This window comes from Delphinapterus leucas, chromosome 1, assembly GCF_059928025.1.
Source record: "Delphinapterus leucas isolate spDelLeu-1000000601 "Yukka" chromosome 1, BTC_Dleu_Yukka2, whole genome shotgun sequence".
NCBI classification, from domain to species: Eukaryota; Metazoa; Chordata; class Mammalia; order Artiodactyla; family Monodontidae; genus Delphinapterus; species Delphinapterus leucas.
In genome coordinates this window covers 59,869,177-59,885,254 of record NC_143129.1, presented here as the reverse complement: position 1 = coordinate 59,885,254, position 16,078 = coordinate 59,869,177, and the positions used below count along the sequence as shown (strand labels likewise).

At 35.1% G+C, this 16,078-nt stretch overlaps 1 protein-coding gene across 9 annotated transcripts in view; it reads right to left on the bottom strand.

The window, feature by feature from the left end:
- COP1 (COP1 E3 ubiquitin ligase) overlaps positions 1-16,078 on the bottom strand; it is a 276,120-nt gene that overhangs the window by 164,593 nt on the left and 95,449 nt on the right. For 7 of the 9 annotated variants that reach the window (XM_089910781.1, XM_089910786.1, XM_089910777.1 and 4 more), the window contains one exon: positions 12,388-12,445. The exons of the other annotated variants lie outside the window; for them this stretch is intronic. In XM_089910781.1, the coding sequence (XP_089766907.1) occupies positions 12,388-12,445 (58 nt within the window). The remainder of the gene's footprint in view (positions 1-12,387; positions 12,446-16,078) is intronic. 9 annotated transcript variants of the gene reach the window in all.

Genomic DNA, 16,078 nt, shown 5'->3' with positions numbered 1-16,078 from the left:
TTACCAAAGGGGATAGCACAAGAGTGGGGGTGGATAAATTAGGAGTTTGGGATTAACATATACACACTACTCTATATAAAATAGGTAAATGACAAGGATCTACTTTATAGCACAGAGAACTATACTCAATATCTCATAATAATCTATAATGGAAAAGAATCTGAAAAAGTACACATATATATGTGACTCACTTTGCTGTATACTTGAAACTAACACAACACTGTAAACTAACTATACTTCAATAAAAAAGTTAAAAAAATAAATGTGGAAGAAAAAACGAATTAAAAATTATCATTTGGGCAAAACACATTAATAATTATTTCAAGTAAGGTTTATTAATAGATGCTCAAATGGGAGAAAATGGTAAATTTACAGAGGACAAATCTGGCAGGCACTACCTTAATCAAGTGATCAGAGTTAACATCACCAGTACTGAGCAAACTCATATCATATGGCTCGAGATATGACAAACTAACAAAGGATACCACATCAGTTCTGTAGTATTCCTGATAAAAATGGATAATCTGAATCTAGTTATAAGGAAATACCACACAAACTCATATTAAGGAACGTTCTACAAAATTAATAACTTATAATATTCAAAAACGTCAACATCACGCACAACTAAGGAACTATAACAATTTAGAGGAGATTGAAGAAACATGACAACTAAAGGTAACCAGTGACTCCGGATTCATATTGGAGAAGGAAAATTTTTTTCTTTTGCTATAAAAGAATATTAGTGGCAAAACTGCTAAAATTTAACTACATTATTTCAAATAATAATATTGCATTAACATTAAATTTCCTGATTTTACTAACTGTACTAAGCTTATATAAAAATTCTAAAGCAAAATGAAGAGGCAATTATAAAACTTCAGTGGTATAAAAAAATTGTTTCCGGCTTCACCTACATTATATTGTTAACATTTTTTTCAGTTCAATTACAACTACAAACATTATTTTTAAGAGTAGTAAAATAATATACCTGATAGCTGTACCATAGTTTCTATAGCTATTCTACTATGATTGGGCATATTTACTTTTCTAGAATTTTTGCTTTTATAAATAATACTGGTATATAATCTTTACATAGTACTTTGAATCATTTCTTATAAAAAATTCCTATGTTTATCACTACCAAATCACACATTTTTAGCATTTCTCATCGCCAAATAGTCTTCCTGTAAGACAACCAACTCTCTCCCCCCTCCCCTTTTCCCCCTCTCTCAGTCCCCCATCCCATCCTCAACACTACATGTACATGCACACAGCAAGCAAGAAGATTTCCCATTTTGAAACATCCTTAGCCACTATTAGGTGACTTCGTTGGTACTTTACACTACTTCATATTGTGCTTTTATTATTTAGGAAGTTGAGTATTATTTCATATGTGAGCTGACCATCTGAATTTGCCTTTTTCCCCCATGTTCTTCATCTTTTTAAAAAAAATATTTTTGGAGCTTTCATCAAAAGAATGAAATTGGTTTAAGAAACTTTTTTCATTTTGAAGCAGTGTGAAGCAACTGACAAAACCTTTCCCAGTTTGGGTTTAAAAGCTTGTTTATGGTGCTTTCTTATATACAGCCCTCTTTTTTTCTATAGTTCTATTATTATTTAAATCATTATTTAGCTGATCTGGACTCTTACAGTAACAGATAAAACAGAAAGCTAAATTTCCTTCAAGTGTTTCCTGGCTAACACTGCATAATTTACTTAATCTTCGCTTTTGACTCCCTCCTGAGAGAGCACTGGAATCACAACTAACTGTTGAACAATCATCGACAAGAAGACACTGGAACTCACCAAAAAACATAACCCACATCCAAAGACAAAGGAGAAGCCACAATGAGATGCTAGGAGGGGCGCAATCACAATAAAATCAAACCCCATAATTGCTGGGTGGGTGACTCACAAACTGGAGAACACTTATACCACAGAAGTCCACCCACTGGAGTGAAGGTTCTGAGCCCCATGTCAGGCTTCCCAACCTGGAGGCCCAGAAACGGGAGGAGGAATTCCTAGAGAATCAGACTTTGAAGGCTAGCGGGATTTGTTTGCAGTACTTCGACAGGACTGGGGCAAACAGAGACTCCACTCTTGGAGGGCACACACAAAGTAGTGTGCACATCAGGACCCAGGGGGAAGGAGCAATGACTGCATACGAGACTGAACAGACCTACCTGCTGGTGTTGGAGGGTCTCCTGCAGAGGCGGGGGGTGGATGTGTCTCACCATGAGGACAAGGACACTGGCAGCAGAAGTGCTGGGAAGTACTCCTTGGCGTGAGCCCTCCCAGAGTCACAATTAGCCCCACTAAAGAACGTGGGTAGGCTCCAGTGTTGGGTCGCCTCAGGCCAAACAACCAACAGGGAGGGAACCCAGTCTGACTCATCAGCAGACAAGTGGATTAAATTTTCACTGAGCTCTGCCCACCAGAGCAACACCCAGCTCTACCCACCACCAGTCCCTCCCATCAGGAAACTTGCTCAAGCATCTTAGATAGCTTCATCCACCAAAGGGCAGACAGCAGAAGCAAGAAGAACTACAATCCTGCAGCCTGTGGAACTAAAAACACATTCAGAGAAAGATAGATGAGATGAAAAGTCAGAGGGCTATGTACCAGATGAAGGAACAAGATAAAACCCCAGAAAAACAACTAAATGAAGTGGAGATAGGCAACCTTCCAGAAAAATAATTCAGAATAATGATACTGAAGATGATCCAGGACCTCGGAAAAAGAATGAAGGCAAAGATTGAGAAGATGAAAGAAATGGTTAACAAAGACCTAGAAGAATTAAAGAACAAACAAACAAACATGAACAATAAATGAAATGAAAACTACAACAGAAGGAATCAATAGCACAATAACTGAGGTAGAAAAATGGATAAGTGACCTGGAAGACAGAATGGTGGAACTCACTGCAATGGAACAGAATAAAGAAAAAAGAATGAAAAGAAATGAAGACAGCTGAAGAGACCTCTGGGAGAACATTAAATACAACAACATTTGCATTATAGGGGTCCCAAAAGAAGAGAGAGAGAAAGAACCTGAGAAAATATTTGAAGAGATCATAGTAGAAAACTTCCCTAACATGGGAAAGGAAATAGCCACCCAAGTCCAGGAAGTGCAGAGAGTCCCATACAGGATAAACCCACAGAGAAACACACCGAGACACATAGTAATCAAATTGACAAAAATTAAAGACAAAGAAAAATTACTGACAGCAGCAAGGGAAAACCGACAAACAACATACAAGGGAACTCCAATAAGGTTAACAGCTGATTTCTCAGCAGAAACTCTACAAGCCAGAAGGGAATGGCATGACATATTTAAAGAGATGAAAGGGAAGAACATACAACCAAGATTACTCTACCCAGCAAGGATCTCATTCAGATTCCACAGACAAATCAAAAGCTTTATATATAAGCAAAAGCTAAGAGAATTCACCACCACCAAATCAGCTCTACAACAAATGCTACAGGAACTTCTCTAAGTGGGAAACACAAGAGAAGAAAAGGACCTACAAAAACAAAACACAAAACAGTTAAGAAAATGGTAATAGGAACATACATATCAATAATTACCTTAAATGTGAATGGATTAAATGTTCCAACCAAAAGACACAGGATTGCTGAATGGATACAAAAACAAGACCCATATATATGCTGTCTACAAGAAACTCACTTCAGACCTAGGGACACATACAGGCTGAAAGTGAGGGGATGGAAAAAGATATTCCATGCGAATGGAAATCAAAAGAAGGCTGAGGTAGCAAGACTCATATCAGATAGAATAGACTTTAAAATAAAGAACGTTACAAGAGACAAGGAAGGACACTACATAATGATCAAGGGATCAATCCAAACAGAAGATAAAACAATTATAAATATATATGCACCCAACATAGGAGCACCTCAATACATAAGGCAACTGCTAAGAGCTCCAGAAGAGGAAACAGACAGTAACACAATAATAGTGGGGGACTTTAACACCTCACACCAAACGACAGATCAGCCAAACAGAAAATTAATAAGGAAACACAAGCTTTAAATGACACAACAGACCAGATAGATTTAACTGATATTTATAGGACATTCCATCCAAAAACAGCAGATTACACATTCTTCTTAAGTGCGCATGGGACATTCTCCAGGACAGATCACATCAAATGAAGCCTCAGTAAATATAAGAAAACTGAAATAATATGAAGCATCTTTCCTGACCACAAAAATGTGAAATTAGAAATCAATTACAGGGAGAAAAACGTAAAAAACAAAAACACATGGAGGCTAAACAATACTTTACTAAATAACCAAGAGATCACTGAAGAAATCAAATAGGAAATCAGAAAATACCTAGAGACAAATGACAATGAAACAGGCCAATCCAAAACCTATGGGACGTAGCAAAAGCAGTTCTAAGATGGAAGTTTATAGCAATACAAGCCTACCTCAAGAAACAAGAAGTCTCAAATAAACAATCTAACCTTACACCTAAAGGAACAAGAGAAAGAACAAACAAAACACAACATTAGTAGAAGGAAAGAAATCATAAAGATCAGAGCAGAAATAAATGAAATAGAAACACAGAAAACAATAGCAAATATCAATAGAAGTAAAACCTGGTTCTTTGAGAAGATAAACAAAATTGATAAACCATTAGCCAGACTCATCAAGCAAAAGAGGGGGAGGACTCAAATCAATAAAATTAGAAATGTAAAAGGAGACGTTACAACAGACACTGCAGAAATACAAAGCATCCTAAGAGACTACTACAAGCAACTCTATGGCAATAAAATGGACAACCTGGAAGAAATGGACAAATTCTTAGAAAGGTATAACCTTCCAAGACTGAACCAGGAAGAAACAGAAAATATGAACAGACCAATCACAAGTAATCAAATTGAAACTGTGATTAAATATCTTCCAACAAACAAAAGTCCAGGACCAGATGGCTTCACAGGTGAAATCTATCAAACATTTAGAGAAGAGCTAACACCCATCCTTCTCAAACTCTTCTAAAAAACTGCAGAGGTAGGAACACTCCCAAACTCATTCTATGAGGCCACCATCACCCTGATTTCAAAATCAAAGATACTACAAAAAAAGAAAAGTACACACTAATATCACTCATGAATGTACATGCAAAAATCCTCAACAAAATACAAGCAAACAGAATCCAACAACACATTAAAAGGATCATACACCATGATCAAGTAGTGGGATTTCTCCCAGGGATGCAAGGATTCTTCAATATATGCAAATCGATCAATGTGATACACCACATTAACAATTAAGGAATAAAAACCGTATGATCATCTCAATAGATGCAGAAAAAGCTTTTGACAAAATTCAACACCCATTTATGAACAAAACTCTTCAGAAAGTGGGCACAGAGGGAACCTACCTCAACAAAATAAAGGCCATATATGAAAAACCCACAGCAAACATCATTCTCAATGGTGAAAAACCGAAAGCATTTCCTTTAAGATCAGGAAGAAGACAAGGATGTCCACTCTCACCACTGTTATTCAACATAGTTTTGGAAGTCCTAGCCATGGCAATTAGAAAAGAAAAAGAAATAAAAGGAATACAAATCGGAAAAGGAGATGTAAACCTGGCACTGTTTGCAGATGACATGATACTATACATAGAGAATCATAAAGATGCCACCAGAAAACTACTAGAGCTAATCAATGAATTTGGTAAAGTTGTAGGATACAAAATTAATGCACAGAAATCTCTTGAATTCCTATACACTAATGATGAAAGATCAGAAATAGAAATTAAGGAAACACCCCCATTTACCACTGGAACAAAAAGAATAAAATACCTAGGAATAAATCTACCTAGGGAGACAAAAGACCTGTATGCAGAAAACTATAAGACAGTGATGAAAGAAATTAGAGATGATACAAACAGATGGAGAGATATACCATGTTCTTGGATTGGAAGAATCAATATTGTGAAAATGACTATACTACCTAATCTACAGATTCAATGCAATCCCTATCAAATTACCAATGGCATTTTTTACAGAACTAGAACAAAAAATCTTAAAATTTGTAAGGAGACACAAAAGACCCCGAATAGCCGAAGCGGTCTTGAGGGAAAACAACGGAGCTAGATGAATCAGACTTGCTGACTTCAGACTATACTACAAAGCTACAATAATCAAGACAATACGGTATTGGCACAAACTCAGAAATACAGATCAATGGAACAGGATAGAAAGCCCAGAGATCAACCCATGCACCTATGGTCACCTAATCCATGACAAACGAGGCAAGGATATACAATGGAGAAAAGACAGTCTCTTCAATAAGTGGTGCTGGGAAAACTGGACAGCTACATGGAATAGAATGAAATTAGAACACTCCCTAACACCATGCACAAAAATAAACTCAAAATGGATTAGAGACCTAAATGTAAGACCAGACACTATCAAACTCTTAGAGGAAAACATAGGAAGAACACTCCGACATAAATCACAGAAAGACCTTTTTTGATCCATCTCCTAGAGTAATGGAAATAAAAACAAAATTAAACAAATGGGACCTAATGAAACTTAAAAGCTTTTGCAAAGCAAACTATAAACAAGATGCGAAGACAACCCTCAGAATGGGAGAAAATATTTGCAAATGAATCAACAAAGGATTAATCTCCAAAATATATAAACAGCTCATGCAGCTGAATATTAAAAAAGCAAACAACCCAATCCAAAAATGGGCAGAAGACCAAAATAGACATTTCTCCAAAGAAGACGTACAGATGGCCAAGAAGCACATGAAAAGCTGCTCAACATCACTAATTGTTAGAGAAATGCAAATCAAAACTACAATGAGGTATCACCTCACACCAGTTAGAACGAGCATCATCAGAAAATGTACAAACAACAAATGCTGGAGAGGGTGTGGAGAAAAGGGAACCCTCTTGCACTGTTGCAAGGTGGGAATGTAAACTGATACAGCCACTCTGGAGAACAGTATGGAGGTTCCTTAGAGAACTAAAAATAGAATTACCATATGATCCAGCAATCCCACTACTGGGCATACATCCAGAGAAAACCATAATTCAAAAAGACACATGCATCCCAATGTTCATTGCAGCACTATTTACAACAGCCAGGACATGGAAGCAACCTAAATGCCCATCGACAGACAAATGGATAAAGAAGATGTAGTACATATATACAATGGAATATTACTCAGCCATAAAAAGGAACGAAATTGGGTCATGTGTTGAGATGCGGATGGATCTAGAGACTGTCATACAGAGTGAAGTAAGTCAGAAGGAGAAAAAAAAATCATATATTAATGCATATATGTGGAAACTAGAAAAATGGTACAGATGAACTGGTTTGCAGGGCAGAAAAAATACACAGATGAGGAGAACAAACGTATGGATACCAAGGTGGGAAAGTGGCGGGGGGGGGTGGTGGTGGTGGTGGTGGGATGAAGTGGAAGATTGCAATTGACATATATACACTAACATGTATAATGGATAAAATGGATAACTAGTGAGAACCTGCTCTATAAAAAAATAAACTAAATTCAAGAAAAAAATCTTCCCTTTCACCACTGATCTGCATATCCACCTTCACCATAGGGTAAACTCTTCATTACCTTTTTGTTAGATTTTACATTTTTTATTGTGCCCGTTTTGTTACAGCAGTCTTAGAATACATTATAATAACTTAATGCCCTTGTAATTATTATACCTCTGCAGCATTCATTCTATAAATAACCATTAAAGTCAATTGGTCACACTCTCTACTGACCTTAAAAAATATTGAGGATTTTTAATTGGAATCACATTAAGTTATGGTTATTGGTCTATTCAAAATGTTTAACAATTGCTTTAACCTATTTTAATAATTTTTATTTTCCTTGAAATTTATACATTTTATTAAGACTGCTATTTTTACTAGTATGCATCAGCACTAAGTTAGTTTAATCTACTCAATATTATAATAGCCAATTTCAATTATATATTGTAACATACAGGATCTTTTTTATTTCTCTCTACATTTGCCGTCTTAAGTTTTTCCCAGTGTCTTGAGTTCAATGCCTAGTTCATTTATTTTTATTCGCATCTAAAAATGAATTCATTTAATGATACAATTTTTAGGAAAGTTCTGACCAAAATTTCAAAAATTTTGATATATAATATTTTCACTAGCATTATTTTCTGAATTTTTTGTAGCAACATCTGTATACTCTTTGACACAAAGGTATTAAGAGAAGTATTTAGTTTTCTCTCTTCCAGATTGTCTAAGTAGTTATTTATTTGATGTTCTGATTCAGAGAATGTAGATGGTACAATTTATTCTGTTTTAGAATCAATCCAGTTTTCTAAATGCTCTAAGATTACTAAAAATAATGTATATCCCTTGATGCAAAGTATAAAGTGAGACAAGTACCTATTAAACCAAGTTTGACTCATCTCAAACAAAGAAAAAATCCCATGTCTTTAAAATGACGTAAGAAAATCATGCACCAAAGTGGCCTCTGTCATGGTTCTTACCTCATTTCTATTGTTCTCCTCCTTCCTCATTCCTCTCCAGTCATACTGGACTTCTGGACTGTGTCTGGCATTCTTGTACCTTAAGGCTCATGTACTTATTTTCACTCAGCCTAGATCTTCCCGGAGATATCCACATAGCTTGCTCCCTCACCTCCTCTTTGTTCAAAGGTAATCTATTCTTATTACTATTAGTATCACTCCAAATAGACTGAAAGTTTGGCTACAGCATGAATTTTTGTCTGTTTTGTTTTTGTTCAATAACCAGAGCCTATAATAGTGTCTGGTAAATAGGAGGTACTCAAAAAAACTTTTGGTTGAATAAATTAATATTTAAAAGCACCTGCCCTGAAGCCATAATGCCTGAGTTAAAATCTCTGCTATATTACCTTGGGCAACCTCCTCAACTTTTCTTTGCCCTAGTTTCCTCCTCAATAAAATAGAAAATAATAGTAATAGTACTTATCTCATAGGGAAATTCTAAGAATTAAAGTATTTAATACATGTAAAGTACATTGAGCAATGTCCATGAATAGTAAATGCAAAATAAATGTTACCTAAATACTTTTGTTTCTACTTTAATTACTTCTTGAATTATACAGTAGGCCCTCCATATCCGCAGGTTCTGCATCTAAAAATTCAATCAAATGCAGACCAAAACAATCCACACACCACCCTCCCCCCAAAAAAGAAGAAATTCCAGGAAGTTCCAAAAAGCAAAACGAATTTGCAGCTGCACTGGCAACTATTTACACACTATTCACATTGTATTTAAAACTTTTTATATAGCATTTACATTATATTAGTTATTACAAGTAATCCAGAGATGACAAAGTATATAGGAGGATGTGATACCCAGGTTATATGCAAATATACACCAATTTATCCAAGGATTTGAGCAACCTTGGATTTTGGTACCTGCAGGGGTTCCTGGAACCAATCCCCCATGGATACTGAAGAAGGACTATACCTTAAAATCTCTTACCATGTTTAACTTTTAATCAATTTTTGAAAATTTCTAATAAGTTTTGCTTTATATAAATACCAATGCTTTAGATTATGTCACACAAATGACTATTTTGTGGGATTATACCTTTCATTATGTGAAAACCTGTATCTCTCTTCTATGATTTTTTCCTTGAGTTCTACTTTGGTCTACTCTTCTTTCCTTTTTTGTTGTTTGTTTGTTTTTGTTGTATTCCTTACCATTCTTATATTTGCCAGGCTTATCCTCAACTACTCCTTTGTTTTCAAGTCTTTCTGTGTCAATCTGTTTTAAGTCTGTCTCTTCTAAAGAGTATACCTAGAAATGAAGCCTAAGGACTTCGGCACAATATGTCATATTAGTTCTATCCCGTAAGCACTAGTAGGCTTTCCTCCTCAGCAACTTCCCTGTCCTCCAGCAGATACTAAGGTTGGAGTCTCCTGAGAGACCCAGACTACTTCATCCAAAAGCACACTTTTACTCTGCATACAGTGACTCATATGTTAGGTGGACTTCCTAAGTATTCTTTTTATCTTTACAAATTCTTTTTAAGTTTTCAGTGTGAGGATAGCAATATGTCAATGGGATTTCTAGTGGGTGGAGGTTGGAGGGATTACATTGGCTTAGTGTACAATCTCAAACCAGAAGTCTCCTTTATTATATGCAAACAGTAAAAATTAAAAAAAAAAAACTATTCTGATTGCTTTTTTTCCTATTCAATTTCTATTATTTCTAGCTTATGGAATTTGCTAGAAATTCCAAATCAATGTTCTATAAATGGCAATAGTAGAAAATCTTCTCTGTTCCTCTATGTAGACTTTGTCAAAGCCCTGCAGCCAAAGACCAATGGGAACACACCTGTAGTTGAACAAATTTTATTATTGCTCATTGCAACAAAGAATACAGCACACTACAGGTTTAGGTAAGAGTATGTTACAAACTACTTATAGGATATAGGCCCATGTTAAGTGATTTGGGGGAGGGTTCAAGGAAGTAAGGCTTTACTCTAGATTGGACACTATCAAGAAGTGGGGATAATTCTGTGATTGAGTACCTTAATATATCTTACCTAGACAAACAGGAAACTACAGTGAGACTAAAGTTGTAATTAGTAAAGAAACAGCAACTGCTCATATTAGCCATGATAGAGGTGTGTTTGGTATTTTATGTGGCTTACACAGTGACTTCTTTTTGTATGTGCTTAATAAATTTATGAAGTGATCTTGGTTTTTGCTTCATTTTATCACCGTCCCAGAGTGACTATGTCTGATGTTGATGTTCTGTGAGATTATGTTTAAAAGGAGAACAGCTGTGAATGCCAAGCCTGTTTCCAGATTCAGAGACTGCTTTTCCAGTTCAAGTTCTTAAGGATGTTTCAATTTAATTCTTTTTTTTTCTTTTTTTTTTTTTTCAATTTAATTCTTAAAAATTTCTCCTGATATATCCCATTGTCTTATTAAAAAAACACCTAGGGCTTCCCTGGTGGCACAGTGGTTGAGAGTCTGCCTGCCGATGCAGGGGACACGGGTTCGTGCCCCAGTCCGGGAAGATCCCACATGCCGCGGAGCAGCTGGGCCCGTGAGCCATGGCTGCTGAGCCTGCGTATCCGGAGCCTGTGCTCCGCAACGGGAAAGGCCACAACAGTGAGAGGCCCGTGTACCGAAAAAAAAGAAAAAAAAAAAACACCTAGATCTGGTGTTTTCATGGCTGTTCAGAAACAGATACAAACCAATCTATAAACTTATATAAAAAAACAACAGGCCAAATCCAAGCATGCAGTTGAAGATAACACAGGATATACAGAGTAGTTACACAAACTAACCATAAAAGTAATAGAGGCAGTTATTTCAGTAGTGGGGAAAGAAGAACACAAATAAAAGCTGTATGATCCGAAAGAATTTTCTTTCCACTTTGATAAAAATAACTGCACTATTACATAAAATGAATATACAAATGAACATGCCTCATTTGAATGCCTTATGTTTTTTTCCTTTTAAGGAAAACAGGATATTATAAAGGATACTGGAAGGACAATTTGTAAAATCTGAGTAAGATATAGGGATTAGATAATAGCACCATATCAACACTAACTTCTTGAATTTTAAAGTTATACTGTGATTACATAGGACAATATCCTTGTTTTTAAGGAAATATACACTGGGGTATTTAGAGATAAAGGAACATTATGTCTGTACCCTGCTCAAACATCCAAAGAAAAAATTTTATGTGTGTATATATAAAAGAGAGACAGAATGAGAATGATAAAGCAAATGTGATCAAATGTTAACATCTGGATAATCTGCATACAGAATATAAAGGAATTATTTTTTACCATTCTTGTAACTTCTAAGTCTGAAGTTATTTCAATGTGAAAAGTTTAAAAAAAAAAAAAATCTGGCCTCAAAATTATATTTGACAAATGTCAGCATCCCCAAGTCAGAGATGAAGACAGTAAAAATCAAAATAATCATACAATTAATTAAAGAAAAGGAGAAGCCAGAGTCTATTTTACTCAAGCCTGTAGTTTACTTTCCACAGAAAAGCTACGTTTCAACATAATAATGGGTAATTCATCAATAAATTACAAGTTTCTTATCTGAGAGAAACAATGCCCTGATTACTCATAATTTCCTCTTATGGTATTTCCTTCCTCTCAAGGTCTGATGTTACCAGTATATTAAAAAAAAATTTAAACTCAGTGATGAGCAAATATATATCTGATTATGTATCAGAGCTATTCAAGTCCTAATCAATGCCACAGCATTCAAAACAGCTGTCTTTATGACAGGACATTCCAGTAAACTCATCTGTGATTTTACAACTCAGGTGATTATACTTATGGTACCACTGTAACATACTGTTAGATGTATCATTTACCTGAGAACTGCCACTGAAACCTGGAGGTTGGCTGTATTCTGTGGAATCAATAATACTACTGCAAAATGAAGAAAGAAAAATGTGATTTCAGTTTTTACATTCTCTTAGCAACAGAAAAAGTAAATCTAAAATATATCATATATAAATCCAATATTTCTAATTTCTAAGCAAAGAAAATATTTATTACCAATAATTTAATTAGACATCAAATAAATACATATTCCATAAACAAAAAATTAGTAAATATTTAAATAATTTACCCCTTCATCCCACCACCTTAAATATACCCACCTTGAAAGAATGTCAGTAGGGAATAATCATAAGATAGGTGTATATATAGAAGTATTTCCTACAATTTCATTTTCAGATAGGTTAATATGTTTGAACTCTAAGGAAAAGAGGACTTAGAATATTGGGAAAAGAGCACAAGCATGCAATCAAAAGCTATGGTTAACAGATCCTGTTATGACACTAGAGCTAGTACCCTTGGACAAATACCTTATAATAACTGTTTCCTTAACTGCAAAGTGAGATAAGTGGAGACTAGCTATCTCTAGCTATATCTAGAGTCCCTTCAAGCTCCAAAATGTTATGATAATCACCTCACGTGAAAGAAAACTATCAAAGGAATGGAAGAAATGGTAAAATACCAATAATCTTTCTTTCATAACCCAAAATCTATATTCTAATTACCTCTGCCCTAGTGGAACAGAATCTACTTTCTCCATTGGTTCTTTCTATTTGATTATATATATTCTCTGTGCATTTTCCTACCTAACCCTAGAAAAACCTCTAGAAGTCCCGGCTAGCTTTTCTTCCTAAGAGTTCCATCTTACCATATCTATCTTATCACGTCACTCTTACCTCCCTCCCTTCTTTAAATAAATTAGCTTATGAAGACTATTAACACTTGAAAATGATATAACTTCTACATCAACCATGATAGATCAACAGTTTTTTACATTTTTAAAAATTCTTCCCTATTTCTACTATAGAAATGTTTATATTTTTGTCTACCCTAATGAAATTTAAGCAATTAAGTATACTAATTTCAGTGTGTCTCTTTACATAAATATACAAAATCATTATTCACTTTAGTACTCAAATAATCACAAAGGTTATAATATGAGAGGCACTCTTAAGAGTACAGAGTGGGTTTGAATTTCACTTGTTAGCAGCTAAATGACTCTGGGCAAGTTATTGATCTTATTTGGCCTCTCTAGCTTCTCCATCTGCTAAATGAGTAAGATACTTCAGAGAGGTATAAGATTTAATTAAGTGGGTTAATTTCTCAGTACGATGCCAAAAAATGGCAGATGTTCAATAAATTTTACCCTCTATGAATAAAATGCATCAATAACATACAAACTTACGCTTTCAAAAATATAATAAATGAGATGCAACTGTCTTCACAGTAGTCCTTTTTTATAAAGCAATACATAATAATAGATATTCAGTGATCTTAACCATTCCTATAGTAAGACTTATGTAAGAAAGACCCTTCAAAGCACTTATACTACAAATTAAAGAATTAACACAATCTTGTAATGAACTTCTTTTGATGAAATATAACCAATTCTCACTTTCCTTGCACAGAGTCATGAACTGATATGACAGGATCACACGCTATTTTCAGTATACTCTAACCAGGGACTAACAGAGCTAAAAATGAAGAAATGCCATGCATTCAAAAATCTGTGTTCCTCGGTCAGAATGGCCATCATCAAAAAAAATAGAAACAATAAAGGCTGGAGAGGATGTGGAGAAAAGGGAACCCTCTTGCACTGTTGGTAGAAATGTAAATTGATACAGTCACTATGGAGAAGAGTATGGAGGTTTCTCAAAAAAACTAAAAATAGAACTACCATAAGACCCAGCAATCCCACTACTGGGCATATACCCTGAGAAAACCATAATTCAAAAAGAGACGTGTACCACAATGTTCACTGCAGCACTATTTACAATAGCCAGGACATGGAAGCAACCTAAGTGTCCATCGACAGATGAATGGATAAACAAGATGTGGCACATATATACAATGTGGCAATAGATGTGGCAATGTGGCAAAGATGTGGCAATATATACAATATTACTCAAGAAATGAAACTGAGTTATTTGTAGTGAGGTGGATGGACCTAGAGTCTGTCATACAGAATGAAGTAACTGAGTTATTTGTAGTGAGGTGGATGGACCTAGAGTCTGTCATACAGAATGAAGTAAGTCAGAAAGAGAAAAACAAATACCGCATGCTAACACATATATATGGAATCTAAAAAACAAAAAAAAAGGTTCTAATGAACCTAGGGGCAGGACAGGAATAAAGATGCAAACGTAGAGAATGGACTTGAGGACATAGGGAGGGGGAAGGGTAAGCTGGGTCGAAGTGAGAGAGTAACATTGACATATATACACTACCAAATGTAAAATAGATAGCTAGTGGGAAACAGCTGCATAGCACAGGGAGATCAGCTGGGTGCTTTGTGACCACCTAGAGGGGTGGGATAGGGCAGGTGGGAGGGAGACGCAAGAGGGAGGGTATATGGAGATATATGTATGCATATGGCTGATTCACTTTGTTACACAGCAGAAACTAACACAACATTAAAGCAATTATACTCCAATAAAGATGTTAAAAAAAAATCTGTGTTCCTTCCACTAATGAAACCCAATTCCCTATTATCTGTATAAACATTAATAAAATTATGAAGCTGCAAATTTAGAGGTTGATAGAACTATTTCTAGATATAATTATTTTATGGTGTTATAATTCAGACTTCTTTGACTGCAGGATGGAAGAATGATATTGATATATCAGTGTATATAGTGAGATAACACTGCATTTCAAATACATGTTTAAAAATAGTACTCATCAGATTGTTGAAGGTATTGAAATTACAGGTTTTAAATAGTATTTTATTAATAATAACTGCAGAGTTTGAAATTTATTTTATTTCAGATCTTAATCTTACTCACTAAGGAAATTTATTATTGCATATACAACCACAACAGAAGCAATCTGAAAAAATAAATCCCTTTAATTCTGCTTTTTAAAATGTGTATGTGTGTGTGTGTGTTTCTATGTGTGTATAAAGTAACATGATTAGAAGAGAATATTAGAAAGCACTGCCTGGGCTGGGTTCTCTTGATTCTGGTGCTATTCTACTGCTTATCTCTGAGTTAGCCACAATCCACAGATGGTAATGACAACAGCAGTATTAACAGCTATCATTTATTGAGCATTTACCATGCTGTAGGCACTGAGCTAAGTCATTTAAACTTCGTAACTCAGCTAGACACTATTATCATTCCCATTTCTCAAGTGAGGAAACTCAGCCACTGACAGATTATACATTTGGCCCAAGTTAACAAAGTTAGTCAATAGCAGAGTTAGGATTCAAAGCCAAGGAGTCAGGTTCTAGAGTCTACACTGAACCACCATGCTATTATGCTCCCTAGGCACATCACATTCTACAACTGAAGAGTGAGGAAATCCTGGATTAGCCCAACCCACTTCATAGACATAATTTAAGGAGAAAAGTGAAAAAAATGGCAACCTATAAATATGAGAGTCATCAATTATTTCAAATAAATGTCAAATAAATAACTTCAAATTATTTCAAATAAGTTATACAAACAAAGCCACCAAAAAATGGCAAGGGCAAGAAGAAAATTTCAAGATAGTAACTAAAAC